We start from the raw sequence: 15,980 nt of genomic DNA on the forward strand, positions 1-15,980 counted from the left end.
TCCACAGCAAGGGACATGGTGGGACAGCTTCTCTGTTGTTTTTTTTTTGTGTGGAAGTTTTCTCAGCCAAGGGCAGCAAGAGCAGGAGCACTGCCCCACCTAGCAGACGGTACCACAAGGTTTCACCAGTGAATTGGCTGCATGCCGCTGTCTCAAGCCCCAGTGCAGAGGCTCTCCAGGACAGAGCAGAAGCACAGGAACAGGGATCCTCCAGCTCCTCCAGCCACTCAGCACAGTGGGAAGCTGCAACCTGCACCTCACCTGCAGCTGGGGCTGCTTGTGCCCTCAGGGCACCTCTAGGGCTGGATTTCACATGATAGAAATACCCAGTGCCAGGTTTAAGCTCTGCGTCACCAGCAGCAAAGCGCAGGTTTGTGGGGCAGTGGTGGCCGGTGGGGCCAAAACCTTCATGGAGGCTGTGGCACAGCCCCTGCCGAGGCACAAGGAGCCAGAAAGCTCCGCTTGTTTCTTCTCACGCAGTTGGTTAATGGCACGGGCACAGAGCTGCTGAGCACAGCCCGCATCGACAGCCCGGCTGAGCGCTCACCTTCCACCCGCGCCGCCGAGATGTCTGCTCTCCCAGCTCCTCCTGGCCCTGCGCACCCTGTCTTGGCCTGGCTCTGCCGAGTGAGAGCTTGAAAACTTGCTGGAGGAAATGAGAGCGGTTTTTAACATTGTTTATTCGAGAGGTCCATTTTCTGGGATCTGACTGGGACCAAGGCCAGCGACCCTGGCTTCCAGCGATCGCATCACGTTGTTGGCGATGGCTTACATCTGCGAGCTGTGGAGCGGGACAAGCAGGTTCTGTGCGCCTTGGGGGACGTCATTTACTGAGCTATTAATGCAGGGCAGTGCAATTAGCATAGGGTGCAAGAGTCTTAACGGGTGATAGGCACAGAGGTGGCATCGTGCTCAGAGTAGCCGTTGGCATGGCTCTGGCCAGCCCAGGCCAGCCATGCATGACAGGGCCAGCGCGGTGCTGGGGGCGCAGGGGCCTGGGAGTCCCACTGAGACCCGGGGCTGGGCAGCTGGCACGGCCACACCGCTGCACCCGGCATGACTGGGATGCTTGTTTGTCCAGGGCTGGGCAAATGAGGCGGCTGGGCTGGGCTGGGCTGGGCCGAGGCAGTGCTGAACAGGCTGCAGGAGAGCCAGGTGAGAGCGCAGCCCAAGCTGGGCCAGAAAAGGACAGACGGACGTCTGCAGAGCATCATCCCCATCCCTCCCTCGCTGCAGAGGACAAGGCTGGGAGGGCTTCCTGTGTGCTGTGCCCCTCTCCGAGTGGGGACGCCCCTGCAGAGGAGGGGCTGCTGGTGCTGGGAAGCAGCGGGAGCTGAGGGTGAGCAGGAGCAGAGGAGCCGGGAGCACCCCGGGGTGCTGGGGGTCCCTGGAGAGCCCCAAATGTGGCTTAGCGTAAGGCAGGGGCTGGGAAGAGGATGAGGTCTGCTGAGCACAGGCGATGGCAGCTCTTCTCCCTGGGCTCTTGAGCTCTTCCCAGAGGGGGCACCAGCCTCTCCCTGCCAGCGTGAGGCTGGGCTGGATCCTGCCCGGGGCGGACGATCGTCAGCCCTGCTCCCGCTGGGCACGGGCTGGGCAAGGTCCCCAGCCCCACCGCTGCCTGCAGGGACAAAGGGGACACTCAGCACTGGGCAGGGGGCTTGTTCCCCCAGCACCTGGGCGAGGACAGACCCTACCTGCGCAGGCTGTGGAGGTGTTAGAGCTCCGTAGATGGCCCACCGCCACCGCCCCGGCCGCTGCCAGCTGTGCCTCCTGCCGCGGCGTCTGGCACACGGAACGCCACGTACGGGCACCTCTTCACGTTGAGGCACACGAGCTTCTCCAGGGATGCTGTCTTGACTATCTCAAAGCCAGTTGCTCCGCCAAAGGTACTGGGTTTCCAGTACTCTGGGGAGCAGATGGGGTTTCCGAGAAGCCCCTTCAGGGAAAACGGAGCTCCGATCTCCACCATGCTTTCTCCGAAAATGCCGTTGGGTTGGGGTTTCTCAAGCAACAAGCCCGGATAAAACTCCAGCGCATCGATGTCTCCATAGAGCTCCTCCAGCTCTGCTGCCTTCTCCTCCTCTCCTGCACCAGGTGAACACCAGACACGTCAGCAAGGGTCCGGCCTTGCGATGGGGCACGGGGACGTGGCAGGAGGGAGACCTGCAGGCCCCGGTGGCAGCACGGTGCTCGTACCTGTTAGCTCCTGGAAGGACGTGTAGGGCTTCATGCCAAACCTCTTCCGATACTCATTGAAGGGCTGCAGCCTCAGCTGCCGCGACTCCTTAATGACCCCGACGGCCACTTTCAGGATGTTGGCGTTGATGGTTTGCCCCCCGCCGATCTGGAGGGCAAGAAGACAAGGAGGGGAATGCTCACGTGAGACACGGGGAGGCCTGCACGGAGGCACAGCCCGGCCTCCCTGCCCTGCCGCGCTTCCAGGTGCCCACGTCCTGGGCATGACGCGGCCACAGCTGGACGAGGGGGAGCCGGGGCGGCGCCGAAGACCAGCGGTGGCACTGCTCGGGTTAGGGCCCATCTCCTGCAGGAAAAGCCCTGGACGGCAGCGACCCACAGGCTGGGGAGGAGGGAAGGGATCTCTGGGTCTGGGGTCACGGAGGGAGCCTGCACACCCCAAGAGCAGCAGGGCTGCGTGTCAGCCGTGTCACTCTGCCCATCAGAAGTGTTGATTTAATCACTTGGAAGAAAACATCCATGTGATGGCAGCAAAGAACAGCGCCAGATGAGCTGCTCCCGTGCCAAGGCTGCTGCACGGCCCGGCCTGGGGCACGGCAGAGCCTGGCTGCGCCCAGCTGGGTGCCGCACGCTGCTGGCTTCACCCTGATGCTTATTCCAGTGTCCTGGGATCAAGGAAATGGGGCTGCCAAGACCCAACCTCGCCCCACTGATCGTGGGGAGGGCTCTCAACGCACACGCCGCGTGTGGCCCTTGGGAACAGGCTGCGAATGCTGCACACAACCGGGACATTTGTTACGGGTGGGCTGCGGCTGCGCTCTGACGATGCCTTGGGCCCGGGGTCCCGCAGCCCCCCGTGGGAAGTGCTGCAGAGAGAGGAGAGCAGGACCTTACCATCCCCGCAGTCTGCTTGGAAAAGGACTCCACCAGGGCCTCCACGCCATAGTCCAGGAGCATGGAGGTGTTGTAGAGAAACTGCTCGTAGCTGTACTCTTCCCCCTGGATGACGAAGGAGTCCGGCATCAGCCCGTGCCAGTGATAGAGCTGGTTGAACTCCACCGCAATGCGATTCCGGTACTGGAACTGCCTCCCGAACAGCAGCTCGGGGTCGAACTTGAGGCTCAGGAAGTACCCGCTGAGGTGCTGCACGTAGTCTTCAATGACGATCTTGATGGTCTCCCCTGGGCAGGAGGCGAGAGGAGGAGGCGTCAGCTGGCAGCAGGAGCAGCCCCAGCCCCGGATCAGCCCCGGCTCCCCCAGGGCTCGGGGCAGCCCAGGTTACTCACGTGCTGAGCGAGGCTCCCCGCGGCAGCCTGTCCCTGCATCCCCGCACCCTCTGCCGCCCGGACCTGCCTGACATTGGGCTTGTTGTTGGCTGGGAATTTCTGTCATTTATCTTTTCACCGGGAAAGGTCAGCTTGCCAAAAACAAAATGGTTTCTGAGAAAGCTGACCTCGATCTGGAGCTTAGAGACACTGTGGTGGCGTCCTGGGTCTTTCCTAAGTCTACTGTCATTTCACACAAAGTCACCTCCATCCAAAATCCAGAACATTAAAATGGAATAGTTCAAAATGATGGCTGAATTACTCAAAAATAGATTTTCTGATGGATTAAAGCCAACGATCCCCAGAACGCTGCCAGAGGAACTCCTCCAGCCTTTAAAGCTGGGCTGCCCCTGCAGAGCCCAACAGCACCAGGTCACCGTGGGAGGAGGGACGCGGGGACCCGCGGTGCTGCCGGCCCTCACCGATGAGGATGAGCCGAGCTGTCTGGAAGAGCTGCTCGTCGCTCCAGGTGGGGTGCTCCCGCTTCAGGATGTCGCAGACGCGGTTGTGCTCGCGCAGCCAGAGCGTGGCGTACATGCAGAGCCCCGGCAGGAGCCCGAACACCTCCTGACCCATCGCCAGCTGCTTCTCCTTGGGGATGGCAGGCGGGTACACCATGTGGACCGGCGCTTCGGTGACCGAGGGGGGGTACACCTCTCCATCCACCACCTCGGGGAGACAAGAATGGGGTGGCAGAAAGGGAGGAGGGGAGAAAACCACCCTGTCCTGGCAGCTGCCAGAGGGACGTGGGCTTCAAACAACCTTGGAGCCAAGGGCTGAGACGCGTTTCGGCACATGGTGCCACGTGGTACCTGGAATTTGAGCTTCCCATCCCTGAAGAGCCGCAGCTGGTGCTGCCGCTGCAGGTTGTCCCCGTACAAGTGCCCCAGGTCCACCTGCGAGACAGCGCGGTGTGACGGGAGCAACAGCCCGGCCGTGCCCACCCCCGGCCCCCCTCGCATCGCGCCCTCACCCCGTGCCCCAGCGCCTTGGTGAAGCCGCGCCCCATCTTCCCGGACGTCTTGAAGAACTGGTGGGTGAAATGCTGGGCGAAGAAGGCAAACATCAGGTTGGTGCCCCGGGGATCGGCTTCAAACTTGTGCCGCAGCAGGAACCTCTCCGCCAGAAACTGGGCGTCGGGGAGCTGCCGCTTCCCTGCGGAGGACGGGGGTGACGGCGGTGCCGCGGCGGGTGCCAGCGGTGCTGTGCGGGCTCAGCCCCGCAGCCAGGCACGGGTGCTGGGAAGCGGTGGGGCTGCACCAGGTAGGGACCCGGTGCTGCTCTGCAAACCCAACCTTGTTCATCACCTCGCGGTGCGGGTCCTGCGCCGGGCACGTACCTTTTGTCCCCATGGGCGTGGGGCAGTCGTCCGGCACCGGCGGGAGGATGCGGGTGTAGTAGCTGACGTTGGCGTAGGCCTCCCAGCTGATGTAGCCATAGTTGGAGTTAAAGGTGGGGGGGGCTGGGGATGAGGTTGGCACGAACTGGAAGGAGAAAGCAGTCAGTGCCGCAGGGCAGCACCCAGGCCCCACCGGCATCCCAGGAACCAGGAGGCGATGGGCAGAGAGCCCGGCCGCATCCTGCTGTGCTGTGCCCCCCCGGCACCCGGCCTTTTAGGGGCTGCAGTTCCCTGCAGGAGCAGGGGGGTTGTACTGCTGCACCAAATGAATTCCTGCGTGATGAATTAGATGACAAACATGCAGAAATGGGGAAACCAACAGCCGGAGCCTTGCGAATGTGTTCCTACAGCTCTAAGAGCTGGAACCTAAATATTTACGCGAAGTGATAAATGTGGGGACAGAAGTAACAAGGGCCAGCTCCATATTTCCACCAGCTGCTCCCTGTGTCTGCTTGAGAGCCCTCTGGAAGGGGAGTGCAGCATGCTGAGAGCAGCTCGTGTGTTTCAGCTGGCTCCCAGCCCGGTGCGTGTGCTGGGCCCCCGCTGTTAACGTCCCCTGCGGGCCAGCTCACAGGGAGGTGGCCCCAACCTGGTGTCACCGGGAGATGCTCGGAGGCTCCACTGCCCCCTGCCCATGCTGGAGCTGCTGGAGTCGTGTTCGGCCCCGGGACCCATCCCAACCCCTCCTGGGAATCACCCCCCGCACCTGTGAGCACGAGCCTCATCAGCATATCCCTGATGAAGGTGCTGTTGATGATGTCCCAAAACCACCTGAAGTGCGTCAGGACGAAGTGGTAGAAGGCAGGACTGGGCTTCAGCAGGTTGTGGAGGCGCGTCCAGAGCTCAGCTGGGGGAGACAAACCCGGGCACGCCGCTCAGCACCGGCTGCTGCAGCGCTCGCCCCGCTAAGGCAGCCCGTGCAGCGCCGGGGCTCCTCCAGGAGGGGGACTTACGCGAGGTGCAGTTAGCCCCGAAGTACCCCGTCCGCGTGCAGTCACACTCGTAGCCTTCCAGGCCGACCCGCACGCACACCCCTTGGTGCTGGCAGGGGTAATAGCAACACGGGTTCACTGTGGGGACAGAGACAGAGAGGTCACCGGCCACCCACGGTGCCACCACTGCCCCGAACGCAGCTGAGAAAGAAAGGCAGAAAGGTGCTGCCAGAGCATCCCACATGGGGTTCCTGTGCCCTGAGAGTCCAGGAGCTGGCGAAATCCCTATAAACACGATGTCAGCATTGTTAAGAATGGCAATTGTCTGGGCTGGAGTTTGCTTTGGCACGCGGCTCCTTTGCCCCGGCCCCGCATGCGGGTGGAAGGGACAGACCGCTGGCCTTCTTCCTCCCGGCTCCAGCCCTGGCCCTGCTGCTTCCTCCGCAGCCACCTCCTCGCCCGCGCGCCCCAGCTGCAGCCACCAGATAAGGGCCCCATCTTGCCCTGTCCGCGTCCACCGGGGTCCCAGCAGCTGCTGGTGCCCCCCCCGGTGTCACCCGGGCAGCTGGGGCCGGCTCCTGCAGACGTGTGGGCGGCCTGGAGCTGCTGCCCCCCCCGCCAGGACCTTCCCCGGCCGCCCTGCGCGGCGTCGGCGTGGGAGGAGGTCGGGGCTCGGAGAGACGCAGCTCCAGCAGTGCTGGCACCCCGGTATCTGCTGCTGTCCCTGCCCCAAACAGGGGGCGACACAGTTGAAGAGGAGCAAAACCACATCTCGCTGCCGGAGACGGAGCGCAGTGGGATAAAAGAGCCCCTGTGTGTACTGCAGGGACGGGGCACAGGGGTGGTGGGGACACGCGGGGACAGCCGCGGCACCCACCGGGCTCTGCCCCGGTGCCACCCAGCAGAGGGCTCCGGGAGCAGTGACTGGCGGGTGGCCGCAGCATCGTCGGCCCTGCGGGGCTCTGCCCAGTTGGCTCCAAGTTCTGCTGGAGGCTGAAGCCAGGCTCTAGCACCAGGGAGGTGAGCAGGCACAACGTGTGGCACATTTTTCCATGAGAAATTGAAGCTAGAAATTAACATCTTTGGATAATCAAGCTAGTTTTGCAAAGTCTCCCAGTTTCCCAGGCAGCTCGGGGCTGGGACGGGGTGGGGGCTGCCTGGGGGCTGGCAGCTCTCGCAGCTGCTCTCAGCCCTGGGATCCAAAACCCCTCACGCTATGGGGGAGCCACGCAGAGTTCAGCTCCCAGCCCTTCCTCCGGGCTCCCTTTCATCTCAGCTCTTTTCATGTATCCAGCCTCCGTTACCCATCCAGACGGGAGGCAGCGGGCAGGTCCTTATTTATCTCGGACAGATTAACTTCAGACCACCCGCCTGCAGCTTTTTGTAGCATGGAAACTTTTACCGTGCTGCAGCACAGCCAGAGCATCCCCTGAGCAGATCCCGCGCCAGTAGCTCCGTGCTTGGCTCCACCACAAACATCTGCAGGAGCGGCCCCGCTCCCTGCCCCGGCCAGCTCGGGGGGGGGGGGACACGGGGACGCCACGGGTGCCACGGCCGTGGGGCCAGGTGGCTGCTCCATGCCAGGGGCCCGCAGGCAGCTGCCTCCTGCCGGGGTCACAGCGGTGTCAGCGCCGTGGGGGCCCCGAGGTGGGGCAGGAGCGGCATGTCCCAGCCGCAAGGGCGCGAGGGGATGCGGCGTGTCCCAGCCCGCGACAGCCGCCCCCCCGCGGCGCTCCCGGCCTCCCTCCACCCCAAGCAGGAATCTGGCCGGGACGGCTCCAGGTGTGGGGAAAGCTGCTCCCGGCCCCCGCGCTGGATCGCGGCCCCCTCCGTGACGGCTGAGCCGGCGAACACGTGCGATCACCGCTGAAAAATGCCAGATTTTGGGGACGACATCCGCTCTGCGAACCGCAGCCAAAGCGACGTGGGGTGAATCATGTGCGGGCTGGAGCCGGGCTTGCCCGGTGGGACATTCCCGTCTTGCGCACGGCTCCGTGGCTGCGGGCAGCGAAGACAACAAAAGGCTCACACGCTTGTTTTTCTGACTGGGGATGGTTTCCTAGGGTTTTCCATGAGCTGCTCCCGGCCCGTGCGACGGAGCCAGATTGTCATCTGCAACCACTTCTGGCCGCACCGCCAGCGACAGCAACCTGCCAGGGCCGCAGCTGCGCCGCACATGGGGCTGGCGGCTCCTCCTCCCGCACCTGCGGCCGGGCGCTGGGGGCTGCTTCCAGCAGTGGCACCGGGGCTGGGGGGGACACGGCCGCCGTCCCCTCCGTGCAGCGGAGCCAAAGCCCCACGAGCGCAGCCGTGGACGCGGGAGGAAACCCGACCGCAGGTGGCGGAAATGGGCACAAATCAAAATCGGCTCTGCCGAAGGCACCCGCGGGGTCCCAGCCCGACCTCCCTCCCCGTGGTGGGACCCCGGGCATGGTGGTGACATCCGGGGGCCCTGCGGGAGCAGTGAATGGCGTGGGACCTCCACGAGGAGCAGCTGGAGGGGCCTCAGGGTTATTCTGATGGAACGTTTGCTCTTGAACAAAAGCACAGCCCCGAGGGCAAGGCAGCAGACGAGATCCCAAGGGCAATATCCATGGGGGCAAATGGAGAAGCACCACGGGACCAGGCTGGCTCAGCCTGGGAAAACCTCTACGGGGAGCAAACATCACTGCTCAGAGGCAAGGTGGAGCCTGCGAGGGGCTGATAAGTGCTCACAGCAGCAACCATCAAGTGGGCAGGAGGCTGCAGGCAAAGCCCAGCATCCTGTTATTCTGTCTTCTAGAGCAGATTTGAGCACAAGATTAAGGCCGTGGTCCTCCAGCTGCATGCCTCCCGCAGCCCATCTGCTCTGCTGGCAGCACCTCGGGGCACGGCACAGCTCCTCTAACTTCTCCATCAGGTATCTCCCTTGCTAATTAAAGCTTGGAGGAGAACCATCCTTTTGCATACATCCTGGCTACGGGTTCTTTCCCCACACAGTGAGCTCTGCTTTGGCCCCGTCCTGCAGCCGGCAGCTCCGGGGCTGCCCATGGCTGCACCAGCCCAGGGTGTGCCTGTCCCAGCCGCTGCAGGCTGGGTGTCCCCAGCCAGTCCCTGGGACCCATCCTGTGGCACCCAGCACGCTCAGCCCTGCCACTGGGACCTGCAGCGGGGTGCACAGCCCCGTGTCGGTCCGGGCGCTGTTCCTCCTCCTGCAGCACTTGCTCCCATGCCTCGAAGTGCTGCAACCCCCAGCTTATGTTCCCGTTTCAGACGCACAAGCTGCCGAAAGAGGGAAGTCTCCACCTTAGGGGCATTGTTTCTGGGCAGGAACAGCCGCCTCAATGCCGATAAGTCCCAGCGGGATGGCTGCGGGGAGCGGGAGCGGGGCAGTGGGAAGGAAGCCGTGCCCGGTTCCAGCAGCCCCCTCTGCCCTGCTCAGCCTGAGCCAGCTCCCTTTGGGTCGCTGCACCCAAGTCCTGCCCCCCCCAGCCCCAGCCCGTGGAGATGGGGGCACCATCCATCACACCAAACGCAGCCGGAGCCCCACCGAGGGATGCCGACCACGTTCCTGCGCTGGCTTAGCGGGGAGCTGCAAAACCCGAGAAGTTCCCTGAGCTGGACCTGGGGTGGGCTTTTCTCTGTGGAAGGGAGGAAAATCATCTCCTGGAAGCGGGACCAGAGGCAGTGTCCCCCTGGGGACCTGGAGGAAGCTGCTCTGGGGAGCACGTGGAGGGAGCCATCGGTGCATCACGACGCCACAAGCAGCGGAGCCCCATGACACCCCCGAGCCCCCCTAACAGCCGCAGCGATGCCTCGGGGGCACCGGAGCCGTCACGCTGCGGCCAGGGGCTGCGGCCCCCGGGGGGGCTCCCACGGCCGCGGACACGCGGGGGCTCCTCCAGCCCCTGCCCGTGGCCCCGGGGGGGGCGCAGCAGAAGTGGGGAGACCCGCGGGACCCGGCTCCTTCCCCCCCGCATCCCGATCCCACGGGGCCGGGCACCAGCGGGCGGTGGGCACGATCCTGCCCCGGGACCCCACGCGTGGCCCCCCCGGACACAACCAGCGCCGGGAGCACCGAGGGGATCCGGGGGGGGGGGTCCCGAGCTCTCCCCCCGTGCCCCTGCCGGGGGCAGTGCCCCCAGCCCCGCGCCCCCCCCCCCCCACATCCCCCCGGGGCCCCGGCCCCCGGCGGGACCCCGGCCCCGCCCCTCCCCCCCCCCCCCAAGCCGGGTCCCCCCGTGTCCCCCCGCATCCCCCAGTCCCCCCGCCCCGCCCGGTCCCGCCTAGGGCTCCCCCCAGCCCCCCCGCCCCGTACCGGTGCCGGCGGCCGCGGCGCTCCCGGCGGCGCAGAGCAGCAGCGCGGGGCCGAGCAGAAGCCGCAGCCCGGCCGGGGGGGCCCGGGGCCGGCACCCACCGCCCATGGCGAGAGGCAGCTCCGCCGCGGACCGCCGCTGCCCGGCCCGGCCCCGCCGCCCCCGCCCCCGCCGCGCCTCCGCCCGCCCCCGACGGGACGGGGCCGCCTCCGTGCCCCGGTCCCCGCGGCCCCGGCATCGCCGTGCCCACCCCTGGCTCTCCGCGCCCCCCCGGTCCCACAGCCCCGAGCATCTCCGCCTCAGGGACAGCACCCAGGGGGGCGCAGGGGGAAGGAGGGGCTGCTGCCCCTGGGGTGGGCGAGGGCAGCACGGGCTGCGGCCCCCCTGCGACAGCCCCAGGGAGCCTGGTGGCACCCGGAGCCTGGTGGCACCCAGAGCCTGGTGGCACCCGGAGCACGGTGGCACCCGGAGCACGGTGGCACCATGAGCCTGGCACCGTGTCTGGCTGCTCACGCTCTCCCGTGCTGGCAGAGGGCCGTGGAGGAGCCCCAGGGCACGTCCCTGGGGTTTTGCCATCACCCCCCGCAGTGCAGCAGCAGCCCTGGGCACCCCGGGGGTGGCTGCGCGTTTCCGCCACCCGCGGTGGAAGCGGCTGCAGCGGGGCGCAGCAGGGCCGAGCCAGGAGCCGGCCGAACTGGAAAGTGAAAAGGTGGTGCTGCTGGAACTGCCGACTCCGAATTGCCGCTGGGAAGGAGCACGCGGCTCCACGGTGGCTTCATGCCACAGTCGTCCCTCCCGGCGGTGAGCTGCCCGTGCTGGGGGTGGCTGGGGACAGGTGACAGAGGGGCTTGTGAGTGCCCCGTGGGCAAATGCAGCAGCCTGACCTGCACGTGAGCTGAGCGTGCCCTCCATGGGCTCCAGCAGGGTGGAGGTGCCGGCTGCTCCTGGTGAACTTGCGCTGGCACCGAGGGACCGGCACCGAGGGACCGGTTTTGCTGTAACGGTGCAGCTGGGGCTGCGGTGCTGTCAGCACCCCACTGGGCAGCACACATGCCACCGAGCTCTTGCCACATTTCTGTTCCCCAAAACGAAAAGCAGCCAAGCTGCACCAAACCAACAGGTGCTGCAGGGCCCTCCTGGTCCGCCCAGCTTGGAGCCCTGGCAGCAAAAAGCTTCAGGCTGAGCCCTGCAGCTCAACGCGGAGCATTTCGGAGGCTGTTTCTGTGCGCTCCCATCCGGCAGCAGCAGGGCAGCGGCGTTTCCTGCCCCTCTGGCCCCCGATGGCCCCACAGCACCGCAGCCCTGCGGGCTGGCTCAGGAAGCTGAGAGGTTTACCCCATACAGAGGCTCTTTTTCCCCATCCCGCCAGCTCTGGTGCTGTCCCCCTCCCACGTGCCCAGCACCCAGCCGCAGCACGTGTAGGACCTGGCCGAGCCCACGGCCCCACAGCCGGCCCCACGCTGCCCGCGCTCCGCACGGGACCGGCCAACACTGACAGCCCCGCGTGGTGGCAAGGGAGGTGGCTGGGGCTGGCTGCCCACAGTGTTCACATCTCCCGCTCCCTTCACTTTCATCAGGATTCAATAATCATTTGCTTGCACAATATGGGAAGCAATTGCAACAGCCCCAGCCCCACTGTCTCACCAGGGCTTTTTATAATCTGCACTGCGCACAGGCTGCGGGAGGAGCGGCTGTGCCCGGGGCGAGGGACGCTGCTGCTTGTCCCATGGCACAAGCGGGAGATGGGGGACACCGCGGGGCGTCCCAGCTTCTCGTGGGCTCCGAGGGAAGAAATGGGGCAGGAGCAGTGCAGATGTTGGAGCTGGAGCAGGAGCTGGAGCTGGCCAGCAGGTGCACCGACATCGCTCCTCCGTGGCCAGGGCGGTGGAAGGGGAAGTGGCAGCGGCACGGTGCTGCCGGGACACTGCTGGCATCCACAGGGTGTCACCCAGTCAGGGGGGTTCCCTGGTGGGAAACCAGGGAAATTAAAATATTTATTTTAGTCTGATTAGCCTCGTCTTTTAAGAGGTCTGTGCTGGACGCCATGGGCAGGGAGCTCCCCACCTCGCTGCGGGCTGGGGGTGCCGATGGGGGAGGCACAGGTGGGAGGGACCCTGGGACTCCCTGTCTGTGCTGGCCTCAGCACCGTGGCCTTACCAGTGGCCCAGTTTCACTGGTCACAGGGCTGGGAAATGGAGTATGCAAGTTCCTAAAGTGTACAAACAGCCTGGGGTTGCACTGGGAAAATAACATCACCCCCCCCACACACCCCGGGTGACTTCAGAAAGGCTGCGGGAGCCTCCCTGGAGCCGGGCGGGAGGCGCAGATGTGGCCGCAGCTGGGCTGAGCTCACAGCTGCAGCGGGGCCGTGGTGCTGAGCCCTGCCCCGCACCCTGTGGGGAGCGAGGTGCCGTCCGTCCTGTGCCGTGCCCTCTCCGTGCCCTCTCCATCACAGCAGCAAGGGGGGCACGGGCTGCGTGGCACAGGCAGCCTGGGGGGGTCTGGGTCCGGCCGGAGGGTTTCAGCCCCACACGCTGCTATCCTGAACACCTCTGAAGTGCCCCAGGGGTCTCCCCTCTCTTCCTGTCCCCTCCCTGCGCTTTCTCATTGCTCTTCCACTTTTCTCAGCAGTGGCCAGGGGTCACAGCTTTGCTCCTGTTCCTCACCTACCTTTCTTCCTCCTTCGGGAAGCATCTCCCAAGTTTTGCTTCCTTTTTCTTTAGCCCCCGCGCAGGGGGGGCACGATCCTGGCCCCACTCTGTCTCCAACTCCATCGAGTGCTTCCCAGCCACGTGTCCCCCCGGGCAGCCACAGCAGCAATGGGACACCCGCCGAGCCCCTCCTGTGGAGGTGGACCTGGGACCCCCCTGGGGGTCACTGCACGGTGTGCCCACCCCATGTGCGTGCCTCTGGGGCTGGGACCAGGGCCCCCAGCGCGGGCTGGCCACGTGTGGAGGCCCAGCGCTGCCGGCTGCGTCCTCCCGTAGGGAGGCAGCAAAACACCGTCTATGGCAGCGCGCAGCCGGCCGAGGAACGCGGGAAGGCTCAGAGCGAAGCTCGTCTCCAGCCCGTTGAGGTTCACTTCTCCCTGAGTCTGCAGCGATGTTTTGTCCTCCTGTGCTGGGATTGGGACGGCAGGACCCACGAACCCGCAGCAGGCTGGCACTGCAGGACCCCTCCTGTCCCGGCTGCTGCGTGTCCCCAAACCAGCGGCAGTGGGGCAGCGCTGGGAGCCCCTCCTGGAAGGCTGATGTCCGAGGGGGACAGGCTTCAAGACGCCCAGCCCTTGCAGGTCCCCACTGCCCCTCTGCCCCCTGCTCGGGGGTGGCTGTGCCTGGAGGGACCGTGGCTCCCCCACAGCCCTGGGAACATCCCCAGCCTGCCCCGGCTTCGTGCACCCCTCTGAGAGGCGCGTTGGGTGGGGATGTGGCTCGGGAGGCAGGCCTGGGCCGAGGCGTCGCGGAACAGAACCGGCCTGGTTCTGCCTCACCCCGGTGGAGGCTGAGGGGAATCGTGCCCAGCACCCCCTGACAGTGCTTGAGGCAGACGTAGCGGCACGATGAGTGCCAATGGCCACAGCCCCCCTGGTGGCACCGCTCCTGTCCACCCCACATGAGGCTCAGTGGGATGTGTGGGGCACGGGGCTGGGCAGCAGAGGGACAGCCGGGGGGCACAACCCTCCTGACATCCAAGCAGGGTCTGTGGTGCCCACGCTGGGCCCGGTCCTCACCTCACTGCCCAGCCCAGCCCCTCTCCCAGCTCTTCGGGGCACGGTGACAGAGGACCGAGCTCTTCCTCCATCACGGGGAGCTGACGGGCGCTGTTTGGGGGGCTACAAATCAGAGCTGAAAAGCCCAGGCTGGACAGGCTGTCTGGGAACTCGTAACCTGAGCCCCAGGAAAGAAGGACTCAGGAAAGCGCTTTCAGCAATCATATTCATCATCTTCAGCCCAGGCTCATTAGGCTCGCCGAGCCCAGCCCCGCCGCTGCCAACGCCTCCCGCACGCAGATAGAGCCGCCGGCCCAGACAAATAAATGCTTCCAGCTTCCCGGTGGATGCAGCAGGTCAGGGAGCATCTGATGCCAATTACCTGCGGTGTAGGGTTCCCCGGCCGCTCTCGCCGGCCCTGCACAGCGAGGCTCTCCCGTGCTCCAGCCCCTGTGCCCAGCGCTCCCTGTGGCCTTGGGGGTCCCGGCCCCTTCCCAGCCCTTGTGCTTTGGGGGCTAAGGGGGGGAGTTTGGGGCTCCCATCTCTTGCAGGTGGAAGAGCAGCACTGTGCCACTGGTGGTGGGCTCCTCCGTGATAGGGATGGGGACCGGTGCAGGGGTCGCCCACCCAAGCATTCCAGGGGACACCCCACCATGGCTGGAGCGCAAGTCCCTGCCCAGGCTTAACTCCCCCAGGTCATAACCATGGTGGGAGCAGCCACGGGGCCAGAGTGCTGCTGCAAAATGGGTGCAGGAGGTCGTGGTCGCACGGCGGCTCTTTGGGGTGCTGCACGTTTCCACCGCTCCGGGCTGCCGTCGGCTGGGATGTCCTTAATCGGCCCAGAGGTCGGCGTCCCCGCGCCCGGGGCCACGTGGCGGAGGGACCCCAGGCAGGAGCCCGGCACGGACACGAGTCACTCAGCATCAACGCTGGGGGCCAGGAAATTGCAGCGGACACAAACCTAAATACACTGTGCGTCGCCCCCAGGTAATCAGGGGCTTGGCCAGATTCCGGCTGACAGCTTAAATGCTTTAATTCTTCGGACGCTGCGTTTCAAGGGGGTCCCGTGCGCCGAGAGCTTCTCCCAAACGGTTTTTGTGCTGGAGATTTGTCTGTAATTGGAGGCATGTTTCATTCCCCTGAAACTAGCCAGGTCCCTGCTGGAGGAGGGGGCTGCGGGAAGGCAGCAATTTCCCTTATGGAATTATTTACCTGATTAGAGAGTTTATTTTATCAAAATTGCTTCAGAATGGGGCCGCTCAGTGTGTCCAGCGCGGGGAGCTCCCTGGTGGGGCTGGCGGCCTGGAGACAGGTAATTTGTGTGGTTAATGGGACTAATCCACCAGGCAATTACACCAATAGATTTCACGGCTGCAAAGTGCTCTGTTCCCATTAATTAAAAATCTGTTAAGAAGATTAGCACGTAAAGGTATCAAAAGAAACCCAAGAGTTTCTTTCCCCACCGGCCCCCGAAGGCGAGTGTGGGAGTGCTGGATTGCTCGCATTAGCACAAAAATTATTCTTTTAAAGGTAAGGGCTCCACATCCAAAGTAACTGCTGACAGTTTTCCCTGACTTCCCCACCAAGAGGTCCTTTATGTTTAATTATAGTTTGTTTAAATTAGCCCTGATTGTTAGCATGGAGTGCTAGTTTAAATATATTCCGAAGGCATTGTTCGCCCTGCCGGGGTGTGGGGGGTTGCCCCCGGCTGAGCCCTGTGCCTGGGGCAGGTGCCCCCGCGCCCAGCGAGGGGAGTGGGGACGGGGGTCCCGGGTGGGCAGAGGGATGTGGGCTCCCGAACCGAGCATCCCCAGTGTGAGCCGGCCCTGATGCAGCAGCAGGAGCCCAGCAGGGGCACAGCCTCTGAGCCCGGCCTCACACCAGGCACTGGGCTGCAGTGGGCATCCCCACGGCACATGGCGTGCCCGTGCCCCCTGGAGAGCCCTGTGCCCCCCAGAGTGTCCCGTGCCCCCCGGAGGTGCCCAGGCAGTGCAGCAGTACCCACTCCATCGCCCCGTGGTGCCGGCCACATCGCTCCAGCCCTTCGCTCCCAGGGCCGCTCCTGGCCTTCCTCCACAGCCAGACAACAAGTGAAACAAAAGCGAATTCCCCGGCAGCTGAAGG

The 15,980-nt window shown here is 64.9% G+C and overlaps 1 protein-coding gene across 1 annotated transcript; it reads right to left on the reverse strand.

Annotated features, from left to right (window-relative positions):
* Positions 1-962: 962 nt before the first annotated feature.
* Positions 963-10,352, reverse strand: LOC118158018 (prostaglandin G/H synthase 1-like). Its single transcript, XM_035312573.1, is given in 12 exon segments — positions 963-1,618; positions 1,695-2,085; positions 2,197-2,344; positions 3,091-3,377; positions 3,944-4,190; positions 4,334-4,417; positions 4,495-4,676; positions 4,861-4,981; positions 4,983-5,005; positions 5,627-5,767; positions 5,874-5,990; positions 10,150-10,352. Coding segments are annotated over 11 exon segments (1,827 nt in total). The 5' UTR covers positions 10,256-10,352; the 3' UTR covers positions 963-1,618; positions 1,695-1,714.
* Between the last annotated feature and the right edge of the window lie 5,628 nt (positions 10,353-15,980).

Source organism: Oxyura jamaicensis, assembly GCF_011077185.1.
Source record: "Oxyura jamaicensis isolate SHBP4307 breed ruddy duck chromosome 17 unlocalized genomic scaffold, BPBGC_Ojam_1.0 oxy17_random_OJ106479, whole genome shotgun sequence".
Lineage (NCBI taxonomy): Eukaryota > Metazoa > Chordata > Aves > Anseriformes > Anatidae > Oxyura > Oxyura jamaicensis.